The 24,129-nt window shown below is 35.6% G+C and overlaps 1 protein-coding gene across 7 annotated transcripts; it reads left to right on the forward strand.

Moving 5' to 3' along the window:
* Positions 1-3,121: 3,121 nt before the first annotated feature.
* On the forward strand, positions 3,122-18,750 carry LOC106054175 (zinc finger protein 93-like). Of its 7 annotated transcripts, XM_056041017.1 has the most exons (4): positions 3,122-3,276; positions 10,889-11,011; positions 12,513-12,730; positions 13,886-18,750. In XM_056041017.1, the coding sequence occupies exons 3-4, from the start codon at positions 12,596-12,598 to the stop codon at positions 15,368-15,370; spliced, it is 1,620 nt and encodes a 539-aa protein (XP_055896992.1). In that variant the 5' UTR covers positions 3,122-3,276; positions 10,889-11,011; positions 12,513-12,595; the 3' UTR covers positions 15,371-18,750. The 7 variants fall into 7 exon arrangements, with proteins under 7 accessions (XP_055896992.1, XP_055896988.1, XP_055896994.1 ...); XM_056041013.1 differs by lacking the exon at positions 10,889-11,011 and having other exon boundaries at positions 3,122-5,012; XM_056041019.1 differs by lacking the exon at positions 10,889-11,011 and having other exon boundaries at positions 3,122-5,012; positions 13,889-18,750.
* The last annotated feature ends 5,379 nt before the right edge of the window (positions 18,751-24,129 follow it).

Here is a 24,129-nt window from a genome sequence, read left to right on the forward strand (position 1 = left end):
AAAAACCTATAAAATAGCTAGCTGTCCTAACCCGAACTGTGGCATTTTCACGTCTCGAGAGAAAACGTATTTCCCTTTGCAACTTCTTGAGTGACTAAAGAGGCAAATCAATTATACACAGCTGCGGTCACAGGCTGGGCATGTGTAATCACCAGGGGCTGTTGCACTGTTATCCTTCTTTCTACTGCTGCTGTGTAAGGCATCTGCAATCCGGGACCCTTCCATTATGCTCGCTCTCTATCTGGGTCTATCCAATGCCACTTTTTCCCAACTTGTTAATGCCAATTTTGAAGAGCTTGATGTCGCGTTTGCATACATAGTATACCTTAAAAGTGGACGACCAGCGGCTCTCCTGCCTTCTGTTAGATTACCATACAGAATGTCTTGTGGAAGACCTTATGGCATTTTATGAACGTGACCAAGCCAGTCAAGGCGTCTGCTGCTGAAAACAGCGCGTATGTCCTGGCACCCTGCTCTTCGCAGCACTTCCTCGTCGGTTATTTTATCTTTTCGCCCTATTCCAAAGATCTGCATTAGGCATCGAAGGTGGAAGATATTGACCATGTTTCACTTCCGTATTGTACAGATCAGGTAGACCAAGGCTTTGGTATTGTTAGTCAGCAAGACATTTCCCCACACTCTTTCTGAAGCCGTAACATGGTGCTCATTGCATTGTCTATCATGTTGTAGATGTCTTTATCCAGCAGAATATCGTTGGATATGATGGAGCCAACATAACAATAATTGTCAATAATTTCCATACATTGGACATTAGGCTCTTAATGGTTATGTGAGGTGCAATATTTATGTTCTGAACTAATATTTTAGTCTTGCTTTGACTAATATTAAAGCCAAACTTCTGACAAGCAGCAGATAGTTAGGCCTAATCAAATAGGGTTTGAAGCTGAGTAGTAGAGTCAACTACATTAGCTGGTTCATCAGTGTAGTGGAACTTCCTGATAAGTATCTTCCTAACTTTGGTTTTTGCCTTCAACCTTAAGAGTTTTCCAGAGGATCTTGTATTAGAGAAATACACTTTCGTTGATGTCGCTGTAAGCATATAATGCACTAGGCAGGAGAAGAATATGTCAAACAGATTAGGTGTGAGCACATATCCCTTCTTGACTCCACTACTGACCTCAAAAGGTGCTGATTGGGCTTCATTGAATTGCATTGTAGGCCTACATTTTGTTTCCTCATGCAAGCACTCAATGAATTTCAGTAATTTGGGAGCAGTGGCATAGCTATTGGGGGAGAATTTGAAGATCCCCCGTGCCCCCACTTCAGAGGGCCCCCAAATGGGTGTCCGAAATTTGTTTGTAAATACTTAACTAATATATTTAATTGACAATTAGCGTCAACGGGTGTGTTTTTTTTCAACATTTCTGGATTAAATTTATAACAAAGACTAAACTTAGATCTAGGTCTATCAGTACGTTGACTTTGTTGACATTTTAAAAATATTTTTCCCACAGAGATCAAAGTTTTTTTTTTAAAGTTAGTTTTACATTTTAAAATGCAAATCTTTAATAGATTTGTTACCGATTTATTTTTCTTTCAAAAGAGATCAAACATGTGCTTGCAGCAAAAACTAAGAATATTCCTCTCTTTGTTGCCACGAATAAAACTGTATGATATACAGCGAATTCCAGGTATCTTGTTACCTTTGCTAATAATAGATTTAAATGGCGAGTATTTTACGGCTATTCTAATTAACCTTGAAGCAAAATTTACAGAATCGAGTATAACAGATCCAATAGTTATTCTTAATAATGCTAGAATTGTCCATTATTCGGGTTTGGCTTCTATAATTTCAGAATTAAACTTCACACTCGAGTTATTACCCCTCTATTCATCTTTCCTCAATCCAATGGAAACATGCTTTTCTAAATTAAAAACAAACAAACCGCTCTTATAGAGTGATAAAAGTGTGAATAGCAAAGTTGGGAAAATGAATAAAAAAAAACGAGATGTATGTCTTTTCGTCAGAGGAAATTTAACAATCATGGCATATTTTTTATTTGTGAAATTTAAAAAAATGTTATTCTTTCTATGGAAACTTCCCCCATGCCGAGTTGACCAGAGTGGGGCTACAAAACAGCGTGACGCAAAGGTGAAACCTATGATAACGCAGCCAATTTAAATTAACCCCAGAGATGGGCAAAACTGAAAGAAGATGAAGCTGGTATTATAAAAAAAAAGAGTAATACAAGAGAAGAAGTTACGTCGACAGTTTCCTTGCATCTCGACAAAATCATCATACTGTTGGAGAAACTTTCTGAATCAACAACTGAAAGAATGGACACTATAGAAGCAGTGCACATAATCTGTTCTGTTGTCACTGATATATATTAACATTAACATTCTGTAGACATTAATTAATAATAATGATAATAATAACTGAGACTGTGATTATCAAAGTAGACATAGTAGACTCTCTCTTTTTATTTCCGTCAAATCCTTTTGCTTTTGCACAAAACATAAACAGCAAACAATGACGTAATATCATATAATATTAGTACATCCTTCCTTTTGACGTTATTATCACACCCTTCCTTTTAAAGTTCTTAAGACTTATATCTACTAGGAACTTTAACAATTCGGCGTTCCAGTACCACCTCATCGTGGTCGCCGGGTGAACACCCCGCTCTCTTGGGGTGGCCAAGGGTACTGGTTGCTTGCCGCTGATGAATGAGCAGCCGGCAAGTGTAAAAGGCAATCAAAGGGGTTATGTTCAGTCCCCCCCCCCCTGTGGGGCCCCGGGGCAACGGTGAGTAAGAGATTCGACCTAACGGGATCTCCGAAAAGCGGATAGCGCTGGACACCAACTCTAGAAAATAGAAAACTTTTAAAACTATTGTATGAATAGGCCTATTAGAAAATCAAAGAATAAAACTGTAGATCTACAGCTGTAAACGATACAGATTTACTGTAAGCCCACTGTGGTCAAAAGGATCGAGACCATTCGCCAAATGGTCTCGGCTGGATCAACCGACGCCTTCGGAGGTCACGGATCAACGGGCCATAGATTGGGGATCCTTTGTCAACAATATACAAGTCTGTAAAATGCGACTAAAAGAAAGGGAGACCACTCTGATTTATTTTAACATTATTGTCGTCAACACAGTGAAGTCATAGCTAGAGAAGATCGGCTAGAAAGAAGAAACTTATCTTAAACTTATAGATCTAGAATAATCCATCGGATTATCCGTGTCATGAGTTAGGTGTTAAATGTATTTTTTAAAAAAATGAGTCAAGTGTTGATATAGATTTAGGGTAATATAAATAGTTTAGATGCCCAGAGTCAGAGACATTTTTACTGACCACCATGTGTTGTTTTTAAAGACCAACTGAAGAGGTTTTGGGGTCAGACGCGGAAACCGGTGTAATACTTTTTTTTAGTTTCATAATGCTTAAAGAAACATACATACGAAATATTAGACATATGATATATTCTTTGTAATTATTTAGATATAAGCAATTTAATGTGCGTTTTAAAGTTTTAGGGACTATTAAATTTCACAATCTCGAAGCCATTCGAGCTCAGTATTTCCCAGACAACCAAGGTCGATGACGTAGTTTAAGGGAAATTAGATCAAATTTTTCAGTTTATGGCTTAGCGTATAAATTCCCTATTCTTTTTTTACAGGAATGCCAGTTTTTGAAAACAAAGGCGACTAAAACACACCAATTTATAAAATGTGGATGTTAGAGTTGGGGAAATTAGGTCAAATCACGCAATTTATGTCTTTGCATGTTAGATCTACTGTTTGTCGGCTTATTCTTGATCTAGTCAAGCGAACAGCGTTTCAGCCCACGCAGTACCGCGCGTGCCTCAGTTCACATGTTTCGTTTTAGTCAAGTTACGCAATTTATGGCTTATGTTACAGTACTGCTTCAGGCTTATTCTAGTTCTACATCTACTGCTTTTGATCAAGAGCTAGATCTTCTTTTCTCAGATCATTAATGATGTATGAAGTAGACCTAAATTTAATTAGACGAAGTCTAGATCTAGTAATAGTAGCATTGGATATTTAGAGATTAGACCTATCTATATAGATCTATCTAGAGTCTAGAAAACAAAGTTTAAAATTATATACTCTATCTATACACTTAATAGTGATTATTAACCTATAGTCGTCCCTAAATATGCCAAATATGGGAAAAAAAAACATTAATTACAATGTTGAGCTCATTCAATGCAGTTATTGAAGTACACGATTATATTTAGTTTGAATCTAGAGTCACAACTTCGTACAACACTATCAAATAGCTTTAACCTTAACCTAGACTTAAAGGTGGTCTGATTTAGATCTACTAGATCTAAATTTCTAAAAACTAATCTATATGGCAAAAATTAGACCTAGATCTACCAATTATATATTATTATTAATATACGAAAAATGGATTTTGTTACACTCTTACTTAAATAGTTCTATAAATCTATATATGTAAAAATTGAATTTTCATTTATCTCAGGAATAGAATCATTAGATAGTTAAGTTAGCAAGTTAATATGTTACTGTAACAAAGTTTTAAATTGTGTTTAGACTATAAATAGAAGAGATTATCCAACTGGAAAAGGAGTTGTTTTTTTCTTTTCTCTGGGAAGTGGAAAATAAATTGTAGCATCAATATAATATTCAGTAATGCATATAGGCTACTGTTGATGTAGTTATGCAACTCATTTTATTAAATTTTAGTAACCCAATTATTGCCAGTTAATCACTGAATATATATATATATATATATTATTGTTATTAAAAAATGCAGAGCTAAATTTAAAGTGTTAAATAAATAAGGCTGGCAGTCGAGTCAAAAGATTAATGAGGAATGCAGTATTTTCCATGGCTACGCAGCCCTAGCTGGAGGTCAATTTAAATGTTCTTTACGACGTCTACGTCTTCCCTCGGCAGTGGATTTTCTTTTGACCACTAATATCTATTCCACCTTGCAATTTCTAATAAATAGCATCATTCAAAGAATGAGATCCAACTCTTATTTTTTTAAATGTAAGTAACCCCTTTACAGATCAAGTCATCATTGCAATGGACATTCAAATCTACAATAACATAGAAATGATCAAAATTTGAATAAGTTTTGAAACGCAGAAAGTTGTGTGGTTTGCGCTCCGAACTGTCTTCTCTGTGGTCTCAGGTTCAAACATTGACCACTGCCATTAACTTACATCCTGCTGGAGTTTTGGGCTATGACATAATAATATTAAATCCTGATTCAAAGCTTTGTCTAAACCTAGCAAGTCAAAAGGAACATACTAAAATAATGTTGTGTGTATAATGAAGAACTCTATTAAAATGTGATTTTTTATTTACATTTATTGGTATTTATTATAAAAAATAAAATTGTAGAATGTTTCTTTGATTTGTTTCACAATAGAAACAGGGAATATTCACTCTTCTTGTATTTCCAAAATGATGAAAGATCCATCTAGTAAACTTGTCTGTATGCCACATGTCATATGTTTTCTGTAAAATAGATTTTTAAAAATGTATTTATTAACATTTATACTTAATTATGTATACATATTTATAGAACTAGTGGTTATATATATATATATCTTATATGTTATACTGATTATCTGATCTAACATAAACATCTAACTCTTATTGTTCTTAATAATAATAAATTACTCTACTCTAGGTCTAGGCAATCTAATATATTTCAGACCAGGGCCGGTCTTAAGCCACTGCAACCTATGCGGTCGCAGTGGACCCTGCATTTTCATAGGCCCCATGCTAATTCTAGGTGTAATTGTTAAATTGCAATATATATATATACCGGTTTATATAAAACCTGGAAATCTCACGAAAGCTCATAAAAATCTCCTGAAAAATAGAAAAATTGTCATTTGTGGGTGTCATTCATTCCGGAAAACGCTAATCCTACGCGCAATAAAAGGCATTGTCAACTTTCATGTAATAAAATGTAATAATCAGGCAAATTTTCACTTTAATGGGAAGTTTCCATACTTTATTTACTTTAATAGTGACTGGCATATTAATATGCCATAGGTTGCAAAGTTCGTAAAGTAAAGTTAATTTGATCGTAATCTTGTACTTAGTAAAGATTGAATAAAATGCAAAGTCGATTTTTTTTTTAAATACAAAAGCTTAATTTCCACTTATTATCCTTATTCCCACCCAGACTAGGCCCTGCGCAATCAGTTTCACATAAGGCCCCGCAATCGTTAGGACCGACCCTGTTTAAGTTTAAGACTTAAAGACAAGTCACATGTGTTTAGTATAGATCTGTATTTAATATTACCAATATAAATGATGACTTATTATTTTTTAGATCTCAAGTCTAGCCTTATTAATAAGTATAGTAAGGGCTAGTAAAGGGCTATATTAGAATTAGATCTTTTATAAATATATTCCATATATAGATTTAGCTTAGGCTTTAGGTTTAGTCCTTGACTAATATAATATTATATTTATTTATATCTATGAATAGTATGAATAATCTTTATGCTAGGACACTACTCACTAGGTCTTACTATTAGTACTATTACAGAGATATACAAATTCAAGCATTAAAAAATGTTGGGACTGGGCTTAGACTTAACATAGATAGAGGCTAGTCTAGATTACTCTAGATCTACTTAAATCTACTAGTTTATAAACTATTACTCTAGTGTCTCTAGTAATAAGTATTAAACTCTATTAGTATTACTACAAGCCAAAGTCAAGTCAGTCAAGTATTATTATTATAAACTAGATCTAGCTAGTCAGTGACTAGTAAAAGTGTTAGAAGGCCTAGCTAGAATTAGAGATAGATAGATCTATCCATTTAGTTTTGTTATAATAAAAATTATAATAGACTTATATACTTTTAGTATACTAGTATAGTTTATTATTATAATTTATAGTAGATCTAGAATCTACCATCTACTATCTGGATCTAGTCATAAAAGACGATCATAAGTCATAATCATAAGACGATAAGTGACTGTCTAGTCACTAGTGAGTGACTAGTCACTGACTAGTGTCTCTAGTCCTATCTATTAATCTATCTATAATATTAATTAAATAGTCTGCTCTATAATATATTTTGAAAAAGTAGAAGAGTTAGCTTCAGGGCATTTTGGTGCATCCCATGATAAGTATCATTTAAATTGTTTGACAGATAGATTTAGATAAGTTTATCATCTGAATCGCTATCAATAACGTATCCAGCCATGTCTATTTTTATTTACATTTTCTCAGTCAATTACAAGACGTCACTTCCGGTTTCGGCCATTGAAGCTGATTTTCAAATCTCGTTATTTTTTCCACTTTCAAATTACTTTTTCTAATATAAATACTGTTGTAACCCTGCCTTGCACCAGTGCTTGAGGTGCGCACTAGCGCACTAGTGAACGTAAACAGGAAGAGACTAGAATGGAGAGAAGAACAGTGCATCAGGGATTGTGAAGAGTCTGAATGTTTGGAAACTAAGAAGCAAGCTTTTAGTGCTGCCTGAAGGTTGTAGAAGGGACATGGAACGAAGCGGGGAAGGCTGGCGTTGGTCCACATTCGGGTTGCTGTCTAAAGGACTGGTAAATTAGTAGAAAGACTCTGAGGAAGCTGAAGGATGCTATGTGTTTGTCCTAGTGAATAAACACCTGTCTTTATTTCCTGTTACACTGTGTTGAGTTGCATGCCTATTCGTTGAGTGCCTAACCTAGAGTTACAGCAATACGCTTTTCTAAAATCTCAAAATTTTAGGAACTAACTTTGATGCTATCTACTGTCTGAATCAATCGCTATCTCAATTTCGAAAAAAACCTCTTCAGTTGGTCTTTAAGCATATTTATATCCCTTATCTATTGTTACGTCTTTATATTGGATGAGACTCTTTAGACATGTAAACGACAAATCACAGTTTATAAATACTTTAATCTTTATTAACACTGAAAACACTTTCTTGTTCATAGTCCTCCATTTCGGTTCTTCTTCTTACTTTCAACACGCATTCGCACCATTTCACATTCACACTAAGATGCGCACGTAACCCCCCCCCCCCCCCTGTTTAACAAGTTCGATGCACATCGAACGTCCAAAATACAAATCACTGAATATATTATCAGACTATTCCAAGTTAAAAAAAATCGGTAAAATATAAAACCATAATGTAATAACTAAACAAACTCAAACACAATGTCATGTTAATACCAATACAATTCCAACATGGAATAACAATTATATTCATCACAATAAGAACTGTTATTATGAGCAATTGAAACCACTTCTGTTAACATTTATCTATAAGTAATCATATTTCTATTAATACAACTCCCCACTCATAATTTTATGCCTGTACAAAACACCATCATTCCAGTCGCAATCAAATAGTTAACAAACAAAGTCTATCTTGCTCCATGCAACAATATTCAATTCATTACACATATATTTATTCATTGTAGAATAGAACAATAATTAGTGGCCATCATTCCTACCTTTTCTAATCATATCTATATAATTCTAACATTATTGACATGCCATCCTTTCCGCTTCCCTCCTTTGCAATGATGTCCCATTGTGATCCTACTACCGAATGATCTAGCTGTACTGTTTTCTAGGCTGCTAATATCCCTCTCTTTTCTCGTATACGCCTCTTCACTATTGTACCTTGAATCCTTAATTCTAATTAACTGTTGACACTGTCTTCTAATATGCCCCCTTCTCCCACAATTAAAGCATAAGATGTATGGACTTATATGTCTATATGTGGGTTTAAATCGCTTTCCCTGTACCACTGATTGCCTTACTTTACTTTGATTTGGACCCATTCCTATTGCATTGCTTTCTACCTTATCTGTTAATTCTTTCTTCTCGTGCTCTCTGCTACCCATGTCATCTGATGTATGAGATCTTATGTCTTCTTCCACATCCCCATTTCTACCTCGCGTAGACTTTATCCCATAATATTTCTTCCAATTCTCAATCTCCCTTACTGAACATATTTTCACCCCATGAATATTCCCAATAATTAAATCTATCTCACCCTGATCTACAACACAAGCTTCCACTGTCCCCTTAAAATACGGTGTGTCTATACTAACTTTAGCAATCGGTAATTGTACAATATTCCCATTAAACATAACACACATTTCCTAGATTCGCCTGTATATTCATGGTCTTCCACTAAATTCTTATTCACTCCAATAATAGTGCTTCCTGTATCCCTGATGGTCTTGGCTGCCTTGTTCCCTACGAATGTCTGAAAAATCTCCAATGTTCCAGTATCAGATGACAATGATAAGCCTAGCTCAATTCTACCTTTCTCCCAGTCCTTTCTTTCCTGTCTGTTTCCTTGATATCTTCCATTGCGGTTATCATTTTGTCTTTCATATGTACCACTTCTATACTGTCTATCCTGTGTCTCCCTTGTTCTGTGAGAGTTATTCTGTGTCTCACATGTTCTGTTAAAGGCAACTATTTCTTCTATATCACTGCCTCTAGATAATTTCTTCTCGGGATGTGCCAATTTATAAGCCCTTATCAGTCTTACTATGTCTTCTATGGATTTCGGTTTCCTCTCCAACAGAAATATTTTTAATTCCTCTTGACACTCGTACATCACTTTGTCCAGCATGAGAAATGTCTTAAGACTGTCAAAGGTTTTTTCTACCTCAGCGGTTTCTATCCAGTTATCGAAATGGCTGCTCATTTTGTCCAAGAAGGTCTGCGGGTCATCCTCTGGTTCTATCTCACAATTAACAAACTGTTTGCGATAGAAAGCTTCTGTTTTCCCGAAAGTTCGAAGTAGTTGTTCTTTCACAATGCTGTAGTTACCCTGGTTCATACATATTTTTGAAGGCACCTCCGCTGTAAATGATCTCGACAATAAGAATGTCCATTTGTCTTCAGGGTACTCCAGTTCTCTCATTTCTATTTCGAACTTCTTCAAAAAAATGTCTATGTCCATTTTGTCTTCGTTGAATATCAAACCTTTATATTTTGCCAGTTTATTCCCTGTAGAGTCACTCTTTCTTTTATCATTCTCTTTTCCTTGGTCTGTTTTTAACTTTTTCTCTGCTGTCTCTTTTTCAAACGCTAATCTTTCTCTTTCAATGGCGACTAATTCATTTTTCTTTTCCCTTTCAATTGCTACTATCTCCTTATCCTTTACTCTTTCTCTTTTGTCCTCCTTATCTAATCTCTCCTTTTCTTTTTCTCTTTCTCTTTTGTCCTCCTTATCTAATCTCTCCTTTTCTTTGTCTCTTTCCATCGCTAATCTCCTTTTCTATGGCTAATCTCTCCCTCTCTATTAACCTTTCTTGTACGTATTTTCTTAGTTCTGCCCCTTTAAGCTCCAACAACCTTCCCTCTTCCTTCAACGCTGCTACCTCAGCCTTGTCCGCCATAGTTGATTACTAATAATATCGAATCGAATGTTCTCCTGTCTCTAGATCTAGACTATACTATCTCTACTGTCTGCTGACAGGAGATCCACTGTGTATAGAGGGATACGTGGGTTTTACCTTTGCGTTGGGCGCACTTGTTACGTCTTTATATTGGATGAGACTCTTTAGACATGTAAACGACAAATCACAGTTTATAAATACTTTAATCTTTATTAACACTGAAAACACTTTCTTGTTCATAGTCCTCCATTTCGGTTCTTCTTCTTACTTTCAACACGCATTCGCACCATTTCACATTCACACTAAGATGCGCACGTAACATCTATATTAAATTTTTTTTAAAGAGATTTTTGTTCTTATGCTGTCAACTTATGCATTTTTAAGTGTATTTACTGAAATGAAGGTCTACAAAAATGTTAATAATAAATTGATGAAGTTGTTTCTTCTTTTTATCAATAACTTTTGTCTAAAAGAGTTTTTTGTTCTTATGCTATCATTTTGAATGAATTTTAAAATTAGATCTAATAGCTGCTAGAAAGAAAGACAAAACAGCAACAGAAAAAATTTTGGCAAGTAATTCAAGGGAGATAGTCTAGTATTAAGCCTTAAAGCCAAAATGGCTATTTCCAATGACAATATATGGTAATAAGAAATAAAACTTAAAAATTTATATTTTAAAAACTATTTATCTCCGAGGAAATCAAATTACATATTTGTAATCTGCATTTTTTTCTGCATATTCTTAAAATATAAGAGAAACCTGATTTAGTGTTTCTAGTCTCGTAAACTAATACCCCTCTATGATACTAGATCTATGATCTATAATCTATCAACTTCAAGAATTAGTATATCTAATATAGATCTATAATCTAGATTAATCTAGATCATGATGTTCCGATAATCAATCATAATTTAAATTTCTTCTGAGATACATGGTGCCTTGTGCTTGCCAAGACGGCCTAGTGTTTACAATTAGTACATGTATCAGTTATTTTATTGTTGGAATCTGAAGACTTTTAAATCAATATTTAGTGATTTTAATTTATATAAATTCATTAAAGCCAAACTATAATTTGGGTAATAGTTTAATAGAGGCCAAGGCGGCTGCCTAGTTTGCCTATGACTAAGGAGGGTTCAGCTACAAGATTGTTTGACGAGTATTTTATAGTCACATAGGACCACTGTCTGTGGTTATAAAATGTACCACTGCCTCTGGAGGGGTATAACTTGATCAAGAAAAAAAAAACTGCTCCTCTTTCACACTAAATTTGTTTAACAATGTGTGGTTGGGTAGCGATTCCACCTACTGCCTCCCCCTCTCTTTTCATAAATCCTCTAGTATTACATTCTGTTAAGAAGTCCCGAGCCAGTTTTTCTCTCCTACCATATAATACTAGTTGCTATTTTCTCTGGGTTTTTTTTCCCCTTACCTTTCAACATGTTCCGACACACACAATGGTAGTCTTCACAGCAGAACTAGGTGTGATACAATCACCTTTCCCTGTTCGAAGCTTCATCTGCGCCATGGCCCTATTACATCATTTACTTATAGGATCACGGGTATGCTTGTGAAGGGAAAGTGCAAGGCTTAGTGAATTACCTTGGTCAATACTGATCTCATTGTTCACTTTCATTGTTAGATCACTGACATACAGTTCAACTAAGGTTTAAGTCGGATGAGGCTAGGACTAAAATGTGATGTAACATAAACAATGCCCCAATCAAAACTCTCTTGGTTGGGTCCTATATTGTTGGCCAGCTTATATAGATAGTTACGTATGACAAAAACTCCCAAGGTTGGATCCTATATTGTCGGCCAGCTACTATAAGTAGTTATGTATGACAAATACACTCAGCTTGTCATAGTGTTGAACTGTGCAACAAAATAATTTAGCTTAAATGAAGCCTACTTTAAAATAGGAAAAATATCTGAAGTCAACTATAGTGCATTTAAATTTGGTCTCAAAATATTTTTTTTAGACATTTACTATGTCGTAATTTTTCTTTTTTTTTTTGCAAGAGTTTTAGTTGCATAGCCATAAAATGGTAATTATGCCATATAACAAGACTGCACTTGGAAGCTAACTAGTTATAACTAATTATTATATGACCTGAATCAATGATTTCATTTTTTATTATTCAGACACTTGAAAGTATTGTTCCACAATATAGAGCTCAAATTGTGTTGAAATAGACATTGAAGAAATAGTTCACTGAATATCAATCATGGAGGATGACATGAAACAGGATTTTACTAATGATCTAAAAAAGCTCATGGAAATTGAGAAAATAGGATGTTCTCTTCATTCAACAACACCAGAAAACATCTGCATTGGACCAACTTTAGCAGAAGAAATAGAGGTAATACATTTTTATACATTGATTCAGACTAAATTAAATTATTTTTGAAAGTTTTAATGTTTTTTTTAAAATCTAAATGAGAAAATTGTGTTTGAAAAAAATCAAGATTACATATTAGCCTCTTCTAGTTTTCCTGCAATTTTTTCACCAGAGTTTTGCTCAATTCTTTCTCAATAGCAAACAACAACATTGGAGAGAACTGTAATCCTGTTTTGTGTTTGCATTTCTTGTTTGTTTTTAGTATTTACTGTTATGATTTGCCTTGCTTGTTTATTTTTACTTTGGTCAAGCAGGTTATCCTGTGTATATAAATATATATTTATATATATGTTATCTGCAAAGTGCGAAACTGTCACATAAAATATATTGTGGGTAGAGAAAACTCAGTGAGACCCTCTTAAGGTTAACAGATACCATTACACACATCGGAGGACAAAAAGAGAATGAATCCTTACAAAGAAGGAAGAAAAAAATAAGTCAAATTAAACTTTTCAAAACTTGCAATGTATTTATTAAAGCTATCACATTATATGCACTGCATATTTTCCAGAGCTACTCGGGAGAAGCAACTTTTCACATGCTGTCATAATAAAGAAACTTTAATTTGTTTTTTTTTATAGAAATCAGAATCTATATAATATTCACATGGATTGTTCTTAGTATGTACTGATTTATTTTCACATAGCATTCTTTTCTTTTATCTTTCTTACAAAACAGTATGAAACATGTTCTGTATCAACAATTGAATGAAGTCGTGGCACAGCCACATCAATAGTCCATTTTATAGCCATTGAGGTGGATATACAAAATACCTGGGCAGAGAACTATAACCTGATATTTAATGACAATGGTCTGTAAATGTTATTAAATGTAGAATCCCTGACAGATATTTTATAGAAAATTGTAAAAGTGGAGCTTTCCAAAAACCTAAAGTTGAAATTCTAATAAAGAAAACTTGCACAATACAAAGCATCTGGCTCTGATGGTCTTCAAAAGTTCTCAAAAAGCTATTCTGAAAAATTTGCTTTCATTCCTCCTGAACTCTAGGATGTCTTCAAAGTAAACGACACATTGAACTAACATTTTAGTGATGAAGTCTATATGACTAATTTATTACCATTTTATTTTAGTTAACTATAAATTGTTTTAATTTAGCAGGAAAAAAAGGTCAATCTGATTCAAGAAATGTCTTCAAACCAAGATATGTGTGATAGAAACACTCCAAGCAATTACAGAAACTTCTATCACTCTTATGAACATAAAACCTACCAGCTGGTTGATGCAGAGAAACAATCTAACCAATTCGAAATATGTAGAGAAAAAGTCTCTACTTCATCAACCTTAAGGAGTCATGAATTTATTTATTCTACTAGAAGGACACTCAAACATGAAATACTTCAGAAAGAAATGAATCAGTCTTCAAGCCTTAAAAAAAAGGGATCTATTCATTCAGGTAAAAAAAGATTTCAGTGTGAATTATGTCAAAAACACTTGATGTCTAAGGCAACCCTAAGTTCTCACCTTGCAGCTCATATTGGAATAAAATTCAAAAAATTAGTTCATTCAGGTAAAAAAAAATTCAAGTGTGACTTGTGTCAAAAATCAATAATAAATATGTCATTCCTAAAAAAACATCTTGCAGCTCATATTTCAAGTGCTGGAAATAAAAGATTTAAGTGTGACTTGTGTCAAAAACAAATGATGTATGAGGTCTACTTAAGAGGTCACCTCGCAACTCATATTGGAATAACATTATTCAAATGTAGTTTTTGTGGGGCTGAATCCAATTCACCCACAGCTTTGAAACGCCATGAGAATGCTCATTCTGGGTATAAAATATTTACTTGTAATATTTGCCAGAAAACATTTACTCATAGTGCACACAGAAGAATGCATGAATTAATTCATTTTAAAAAAGAAGCTGAAAAAAAAGCTTTAAGTGTTCTTGCATTAAAATGTGACATGTGTCAAAAACAATTTTATGATAAACCAAATTTAAGATATCACCTTGCAGTTCATTGTGGAATAAAAATTTTCAAATGTCACATTTGTCAGCAAAAATTTAGCTATCCAAAAAGCTTAAGACGGCATGAATTAATTCATTTTGTGGAAAAACCATTTAAATGTCCATTCTGTCGAAAAGGCTTTTGTTATCTTTCAGACGTTAGTCGCCATATATTGATTCATTGTAATAAAAAGCAACTTAAATGTCAAATTTGTGAAAAAAAATTTTTACGTTCCTCAAACCTAAAATTGTATTCAAGGGTTCCTTCTCTGATTGAATTAAAAAAGATGATTCAGTCTGATAAAATTACTTTAATATGTAAATTTTGTCAAAAAGAATCAAAACAGTCCTTAAAATCCCAACAGATGATTCATTCTGGTTATAGATCATATAAATGTCACATTTGTCAAAAAGAATTCATCCATTTGACAACATTTAAACGCCATGAGATGACACATTCTGGTAAAAAACCATTTAAATGCCAGACTTGTCCAAAGGCATTCATTCAATCCACAAACTTAAAGCGCCATGAGATGACTCATTCTGGTCATAGGCCATTTAGTTGTCACATTTGTTACAAAGGATACATACAGTCATCAAGCTTAAAACGACATTTTATATTGCATCATTCTTAAAAACATCAATTGAATTGTAAAGATTATGAAAAGAATCCATTCCATTTTACTACCTCATATGTCTTGTGATATTCTATGCAGAGGAAAAACTTATAAATGTCACATTGATGTAAAATAATTATGTAAAACTGTAAGCTTAAAATGTCATAAAATATCTGACTCTACAATGTTATTAATTTATAATTCTGATTTTTAGCGGCCCTCGAAAGGGGAAAAGACGCTATTAGTTTTGTGTGAAATGTCTGTCCGTCTGTCTATCTGTCCGTCCATCCCGTTTAGATCTCGTAAACTAGAAAAGATATTGAAAATCGGACATCACAATATTTTAGACCATTCAAAGTTCTGATGCAACGGCTACTTTTTTTTTTCTGAAAGCAAAAAATCTAATTTTTAAAATCAGTTATGCAAGTATTTTTTAAAGAGAAAAAGCAAATTAGTATGCATTATAAGTTAGACCTAATTTAAAACGAATAGTTAATCTTATAAACTATTGCGGAATTATTTTTTTTTAAATTTTTACAGAGGATTGCAATAAGAGATTGAGGCTTTTCAAAAAATTAGATTAATTATAAGACATCAGTTAGATCTGAGGAGGCGCGGTGGCTAATGGGTACCTGACATTAGTTTGGGAAAAGTAAAGGCGGTTGGTCGTTGTGCTGGCTACATGACACCCTCGTTAACCGTAGGCCACAAAAACAGATGAATTTTACATCATCTGCTCTATAGACCACAAGGTCTGAAAGGGGAACTAGTTAGGCCAGGTTCACATCTAACTTAACATTCACTTTCACCTATCCTTTGATCTGCTAGACCGTTGCTGCACTACACAAGATCTGTTAACCTTCTTTCTCCATTCTTATCTCTCATTTGTCTTTGATATAATTTCATTCGGGTGTTCTTTCTGAAAATATTGAAGCCTGCCTGGGTGGACCACTTCGGGGGCCGATTTTGAGTTTTTGTTTCCACACAAACTGTCTTTTGTAACCTTGTTTTTTTTCCAAATGTGTTTATTAAAAGAACTGAGCATATTCATACTAAGACTCCATTTAACTTCTACTCCTGTTTTGGACGTCCACATTTCCAGAAAGATCTACCTTACTTGTCAAGTTACTGATGTTTAATATTAGAAATATGACTCTTACACAGGGCTAAGCTAGAAATTTGCCACCATTTGGGTGCCCGGTGTCTTGATCTCTTTGGAGGCCTCTGCATTTTGCATTATATTTAATATTTAACTCTCTGTCATGTGGGGGCCAGGGAAAATTTTCATATTCTCCCCCTCCCTCCCCTACGCTCCTGCTCTGACATATCTTATTGTTCCAGGTTCACACCTTACAGAATATCAAGCATTCTTAGCCTCCATCTCTCTAGAGTTCAGTGAAGAAATAGAATGCTTGTCTCATTTCATTTCTGCCTTGGTTCCGTCTGGGGCATATGCCACCAAATAAATGTATATCCTAAATTTAATTAATGATCAAAAAGGAGGAATAGTTTTTCTGAGGCACCAGGGGGAACAGGCAAAACGTTCCTCATTAATTATAATAATCTTTATTGTCCGTATGGAAATTTGTCTTACAGTTTGTGCATTAAACCAAACAAAAAACATAACTATAAAGGGAAACCAAAATGTACATTCTCACCAGACTCACTCATAATTTACATGTGACAAAATTTATATCAGATTGTTTCTATTTAATGATGTGATTGCCAGGGGAACAAAAGTTTGTGTTTGTTTGTCTTTGTTATCGGTGTCTTGTATCTCTTGTGTGATGCAAAATCACAAAATCTTGGAAAGGTTCAGCTAGTTGTTCAGCACATTCTTTTAAGATTCGCCCTTTTAGTCCATCAGGCCCACCAGTTTTCATTGGGATGTATTCTATGTGTACTATTTTGGTACGTCACAGTACAGCAATGTTTGCGCAAAAGGATCACTCTGACACAGCTCAAAAAATGCAAGAAGGGTAGATTTTGGTGGCGACTGTAACTTTTCTTTTAAGCTTGCTGCATCAAAATACATTCTTTGACCATTTTCTAAGTGCACACTGAGATGCACCACAGTTGGGGGACGTTCGTGTATTGAGAATCCCACTATCCACCAAACAGCTTCATTGGAGCTGATGTATCTTCCAGATTGAAACGATTCAATTTCATCCAAATTTGGTCCATTTTTGTGTAATCCAAACATTGCTTGGTCACTACCTTTGTTGACATACTTAAAAACATATTTGATAGATTTCACTGAGTGACAAAATTCTACATTAATGTGAGCACAAAACATTTTTTAAGTATCAGAGGATTATAAGGAACCACCTATCTGTTGTCAATTGTTACTTCCTGCCAAATATTTCCATTTAGTTTCTTAATTTTCGCGGTGTATCCTCCATCTCCTGGCTTCCTTCTCCTGTACAATGGATATCCATCTTCACTTGACTGTGTTTCTTGAATTAAGCTTCTTGGAAATTTGTGGAACATTTTCCTTCTATATGCAGAGTGAGATACTGTTAAAAACCTCCACAGGGACCATGGATCATATTCTTTGTTACGATATAAAAAAAATAGAGGATCTTCTTGGGGATTCGGAATCTCAGCACTGATGATGCTATCGACGTCAGTGGGTTTTATTTAATTTTTGAGCCAAATGAGAATGTGGGAGTGTGGAAGGCCCCGCTTTTGCCATTCAATGTTGTACATCCAGCATCTAGTTTTACCAAAGATTGGCGATTATGTCCATCATTTTTGTCAGTTCTCTCTTAAAAACACGTGCCAGTATGTCATGATGGTCAGTTGGTTTCTGTTCCTCTAATAGTGTCTCCTTTATTTCTGACCAAGCTGGATTGCACGTAAATGTAATGAACAAATCAGGTCGACCAGAGTTACGCACAAATGTCATTGCATCCACATGCATGTGTCGGGGACTACCAGTAACAGAAGATGGTAGAATTACCATTTTACCTAATTCATTTGGATCGGCATCATTTTCAATGGCATCTTTCACGTGAATATATTCGTCTGTTCGAAGTTTCTTTTGGTTTAATCGAATGAACAATAACCTCTCGCTTTCAATCTTAGCATACATATCTACAATGTATTGATGGAAAAGATGTTGACACATTAATATGTGATTGGCTTCGCCTTCCCGCTGCATTATCCTAAATGCATAGTAATCCATTGCGGAACAGGGACTCCGGTTAATGGATCAACCTGCGGAATTCCAAAGTGGTATCCATCTTCGCCTTGCCAAAAGATGATTGGGTACTGCAAAGCATCGTACGACCTGTGAGTCTCAGCAACTCTTTGCAAGGTGTTGTTCCTCCTCTCAAGTACTATATCTCGTTTTTTCAAATTCATTTATTACCTTCACAATGGCCACCTCATCAGTAATCGGTACTCTATCAGCTCTAATAATTACCTTATAGTCATCAGTTGGCATTTTGTCTAAACTTGTTTTAAATAAGTGAACATATGGGTTATGTTGGTGTAGAAGCTCATTGGGCAATGGCAACAATGATCCAATAGAATGATACACTTGACCTTGCACCTTAAAAGTTGGCATAAACCCAGGTTCTTGAATTTTTTTTAGCGCCAAATGATGTCATCTGAAAACATGAATTGTATTTTCTCATCTGTTGACGAAAGTACCTTGCTTTGGGTGTTTTTTCAGACATTAGAGATTTTAAAGGCTCTGGTGGTGGCTGGAGAGATGACAGTTTAACCTTGCCATTGGAACAGCACATGCCGAGGGTTTCTTCTCTCCATTTTAATGCATGACAATGTCTACATTGAACATTCATTTTCCCTAACTGTACTTTTGGATGCTTGGAGTAATCGTATAGAGGGTTGTAATTAAAGGCAAGTCCTTTTAAATCGCTCAGTTGTTCACGTGCCCGTGACACACTTGTAGCATTTCTAATTCCCAAAAGCCTGATTTGCTGATGTTCAGGCATTTCAGCTAGCCTGTTAAAGCGCCTTAACTCAAGCCTAGATGACCTTTAATCTTCTGATTCCTGTAGTCTTGAAGTCACATTTCTCTGCCTGTTCTCTTGCAGCCTATTGGATCGTTCTTCTTCTGATTCCTGTAGTCTTGAAGTCACATTTCTCTGCCTGTTCTCTTGCAGCCTATTGGATCGTTCTTCTTCTGATTCCTGTAGTCTTGAAGTCACATTTCTCTGCCTGTTCTCTTGCAGCCTATTGGATCGTTCTTCTTCTGATTCTTGTAGTCTTGAAGTCACAATTCTCTGCCTGTTCTCTTGCAGCCTATTGGATCGTTCTTCTTCTGATTCCTGTAGTCTCGAAGTCACATTTCTCTGCCTGTTCTCTTGCAGCCTATTGGATCGTTAACCGTCTGATTCTTGTAGTCTTGAAGCGAAATTTCTCTCCCTGTTATGTCAAAGTCTTTGCTCTCTTCTATTTTCATTTTAAGTGCTGCGCTGTAGAGCCTTTTTTTTTTTTCTTGCCACAGATGTAGTTTTCCCAATACATCTTTTTTTTTTTTTGGTGGCACAATGAACCAAAAAAAAAATAATAAAACAAAACAAAAAAGAAGTTAAATAAGTGACGTTTTATAGCAAAGCTTGTGAACACAAACAGTTTTCTCAATAGCCTTTTACTTTTTTTACCAAATAGAAAGGCACAACAGTCGTAAAAATTACATACGTTTTAAATAACAATAAAACAATGATAAGACCAATCTTTCAGAGAGAAATGTACACAATAATAGCATAACACATTCGCTGAGACATTCATATGGTGGCCCGTGCCTTTTGTGGATCAATCGCTTATGATCAGTGATTTTCACTATCCCAGTGAGAAAATGTGATATTAGTTGTCCCATGGAGACGATGTTTAGCAAAAGTTTCTAAGTTCATAATCAAGCTCATAATCAAGTTCATAATCAAGTTCATAATCAAGCTCATAATCATTGCTAATTTCCTAAATATATGTACATATTTTGTGCTATTGTGTTTACAAACATGTATGATATTTGGACATTTTTTTTATTTCTTTCGAAAAAAGTTATTTATATTTAATAGATTTTGATCAAATTAATCTAAGTATAAAACATCGACAATTAGTAATTATTCAATTATTCTTTTTTTTTTCTTTAACCTTATAAAACGTTGGCAAGGAGGTAAAGTGCGCTTCTATTCCTTTAAATAAGAAAGAATAAAGATGTAGATCTACTTGAAATGTATAGATCTATATATTAAAGTCATCCTTTGTCTCTCTATATATATTGTGATTGAATTTTTAATCATCTGTATCTTCACTTATTTTTATTTCTACTCAAATATTCTAATTTAACAATCATTATCCAAGAAACATTTACTTTGAATTATTTGTTGAGTTGAATTTGAAAACATTAAACTTCTGACAATTATAGTCAGTGCTGTGTTGCTTTATTGTATACCTACTATAATAATAATATTAATAATAATAAGGCATGTCTGCAATTCCGAAAATCAATGAGAAATGCAGTACATGTCAAACTCATTAAGGTGTATGGGCCGCATAAAAACTTACTATGACCTGAGGGGCAGCAGCCAAAAATCAGTTGCAATGCAAAACAGCCTATTAGTTTTATGTAAATTAGAAACAATACAATAGAATACAATAATTAATGGCATACCTGTCCCTTAGTTAGCTAAATTTGTAGTACTATTTGGTAATTAAAAATTAATATGATTACCATGGGCGTAGACAGGATTTTTTTTCGGGGCGGGGTACATAATTAATCTCTATTACATTCTGACCCTTCATTCTTTCGGAAGACGTTTATTGTGGTCTAGAATATGTTCTTCCTGGAGTTAGTGGAAAAATTGTAGACTCCCCGCCGCCCACACTATTCGACAATGTCGACCCTGGGAATGTACTGGGCTTTGTCCGGGAGGTGGAGTTGTCTACGAAGATCTGAATTTTGAATTGTGAACATATAATATTTACATAAGATTTTTACCAAATTATTAAATTTTTACTACCTTTACTATTTTAACTGTGAATAGACCTTGTTTTTAATGATTTAAATGTATAGAGTTTAGCCCTTGTTATGTAAAGGGAGAGTGATCCTTAAAGGATTACGTGCACGACATGGCCTAAATTGTGCCGATGTGCCTAAACTCAAAACTCAAACTCTCCCCGACGCCGAGCACTATTTCTGGTATTGAAAGGCAACAAAATGCATATTCTGAGGTATCTACAGTGCATTATCCTGCTATTAAAAAGTCTTATTTCAAAAACTTATGTTCTATTTGTACTTACTTAGGTTTCCCCCCCCCCCCCATGCCGTTCGGCGCATTGGGCGGCAAGCTGTTTCCACAAAACTCTGTCATTGACAATGTCTGAAGACTCTTCCCACCTGAAGGACCTCCATGAAAGTGTGGCGCCAAGTTGTACTAGGATGTCAGCGCAACTCTTATTATGCGTAATTCATTTTGTCGGAGAACATGTGCCGCAAACATCATGCGATGCTCTTTTTTTCAACCTTACTAAGGGGTCGACTGGAATTAGGTGAATGTAGTTTGCTTTAGAATAATATTAAAAAGAGAGATTTTCGGCCTCAAAACTCTCTGAAGGGGGATTTTGAACTCAAAACCATCTGGAGGGGTTTTAAACTTTAAAAAAAATTGCCCTCCGGAGGAGGGAATTTTTACCCAACCCTCCCCCCCCCCCTTTTTTTTGGCTTGGCTACGCTCAAAGAATTTTTAGTGTCTACTTTGCTTTCTTTTATATTGAAGAGGTATTTTTCAGCATTAAATCCCGCTGAAGGGGGGAGGGAGGGTTATATTCAAACATCCCCCCCCCCCTTTGACTACGCTCATAGCACTTTGAGTGTGTAAGTTGCTTTTTTTTTTTTTCGATCTCTGCCAGCGATGCCCTTGAAGGGCAGCATGCAGGCGTCGGGAAGGTAGGAGCGTTCCTCGCGGTGGTGGAGCGCCTTCTGCAGCTCAATGTAAATAGTTTTATACAGTGGGTTCCATCCCATTGTGGTCTGGTCAGTCATCAGAGGGCTGACTTTTTAGCGAAGTCCGCGGCGACAACGTGCACCATAGATGATGAAGCGTGCACTCTCGTGAGTGTACGATCCCTAGCCGACACCCGTTTGTTGGCACATTGGTTCGACAATTGGGAAGCTTCTGGCAAGGGCCGAGACCTACACACAAGAAGTTGAGTAGACCAGACAGAAAGGAGGCATGGTGGGAGCTCTACCGTGCGGAACATGCCGTCCTAGCACAGTTCCGAGTTGGACACTGTCCAATAGGTGCGTACTTTGGACGGTGGAAGGAGAACTACGACACACGGTGCCGCCACTGCGTCGAGGACGACGAGACAATAGAGCACATTCTTTATGAATGCCGAGCTCTGCATGAGGGACATTTGAGACAAGGAGAGAGAGAGAATACTGGTCCATGTGCGGCAAAAGGTCTGTCCTTGTACGGGGACAAGGCGACCTTACAACTCACTGCCCGCTTCGTCTTCCGTGCTCTAATGGAGTAATTCTCAGCACGGTTCGATACTAATGGGGTTTCTGATTCTGTGACTGATGAATTGATAGTCTTATATTGAAGAGCGGGTTTTATCGTTAATTTCGGAGGGGGGTTTAAAATCAAAATCTTCCTTAGCTACGCTCTTGGAATATGGGGATTGCCGTTTGCAATATTTTTTTTTGTTTTGTTTTATAGTAGAGCGTGATTTAATTGCACCCCCCCCCCCAGGTAGGGGGTTTTAAACTCAAAATCCCCTTGGCTGCGCTGGGGCAAGTAATGGTTTAGTATTAAAGTCTCACATAAAATAAACAAAACTAAAGCAAAAAATCAGTCACTAAATTCCAATCTCCCATCCCCCCTGGGGGGGGGGGTGAACCCCACCCCCTGGCTACGCCCATGCTGTGACCTAATTTGGTACCTGATCTTTCAATAATTGTCCCTCCCTCAACTTTTTTTTTTTTTTTTACATATTTATAGCATTTGTGATGAGAGGCTAAATAGTAATAAAATAGTGTACAAAAAAAAGTGTAGATCTAGCGTTCGTTAATACCATTGATAATAATAAACGAATATTAGTAAACACATCCTATTTTATCAAAGGTTATGACATGTATGTGTTTTAGGGCCTATTTAGAAGAATTTTAGATAGGTCTTGTTTAGCTGGTACCTAAATTTTCTTTAAAAAATCTTCTTTATCTCGGACCTACCCTCCTTCTGTCCTAGAAGAAAAAGTGCTCTTTGAACCCGTGTAAAACCCTTGTTTTTCAGAGTAAACGAAACTAATTGTGTCTGAACTATAAAGAAATGGAGAATAAACAAAAAAACAATCATCATCATCGTCCATTAGAGTGAGGGCTTGAGAGGCTCAAATCCTCTCTTGCAAAAGCCCTGGACAGAAACCCTGCTGTCTTGCGTAGTGCATGAATGTCGCCATACAGGTCGAGAATTTTGGGTTTCCCAGACCTGTCGAGACGGAGATCAGCAAGTCTGGGGCAGTCAAACAGAATATGAGGCACGGTTTCCTCTTCTTCCCCGCAGCGAGGGCACCGTGAATCGAAAATTGGCCATAGCCGCGAGAAATATGAGCCAACAGGACAGTGGCCTGTCCTGCACTGTGCTATAATAGCTTGCTCAGGCCTGGACAGCCTCCACCACGGGGGAGTGCGGTCAGGGCGCCACAAAAAAAAACAACAAAAAAAAAAAAAACAATAGACTAGTTTGGTCTTAGCTACCAAAACAAAGGCTCAAAGATTGTGGGGTGTTCGCTAATTTCAGAAA

This window comes from Biomphalaria glabrata, chromosome 9 (genome assembly GCF_947242115.1).
Source record: "Biomphalaria glabrata chromosome 9, xgBioGlab47.1, whole genome shotgun sequence".
Taxonomy (NCBI): domain Eukaryota; kingdom Metazoa; phylum Mollusca; class Gastropoda; family Planorbidae; genus Biomphalaria; species Biomphalaria glabrata.

Bases quoted from the DNA above. Each gene is read 5' to 3' on its own strand.
- LOC106054175 (XM_056041013.1), top strand. From the start codon at position 12,596: ATGGAGGATGACATGAAACAGGATTTTACTAATGATCTAAAAAAGCTC. The intron at 12,731-13,885 runs GTAATACATTTT...GTTTTAATTTAG, and splicing joins CTTTAGCAGAAGAAATAGAG to CAGGAAAAAAAGGTCAATCT.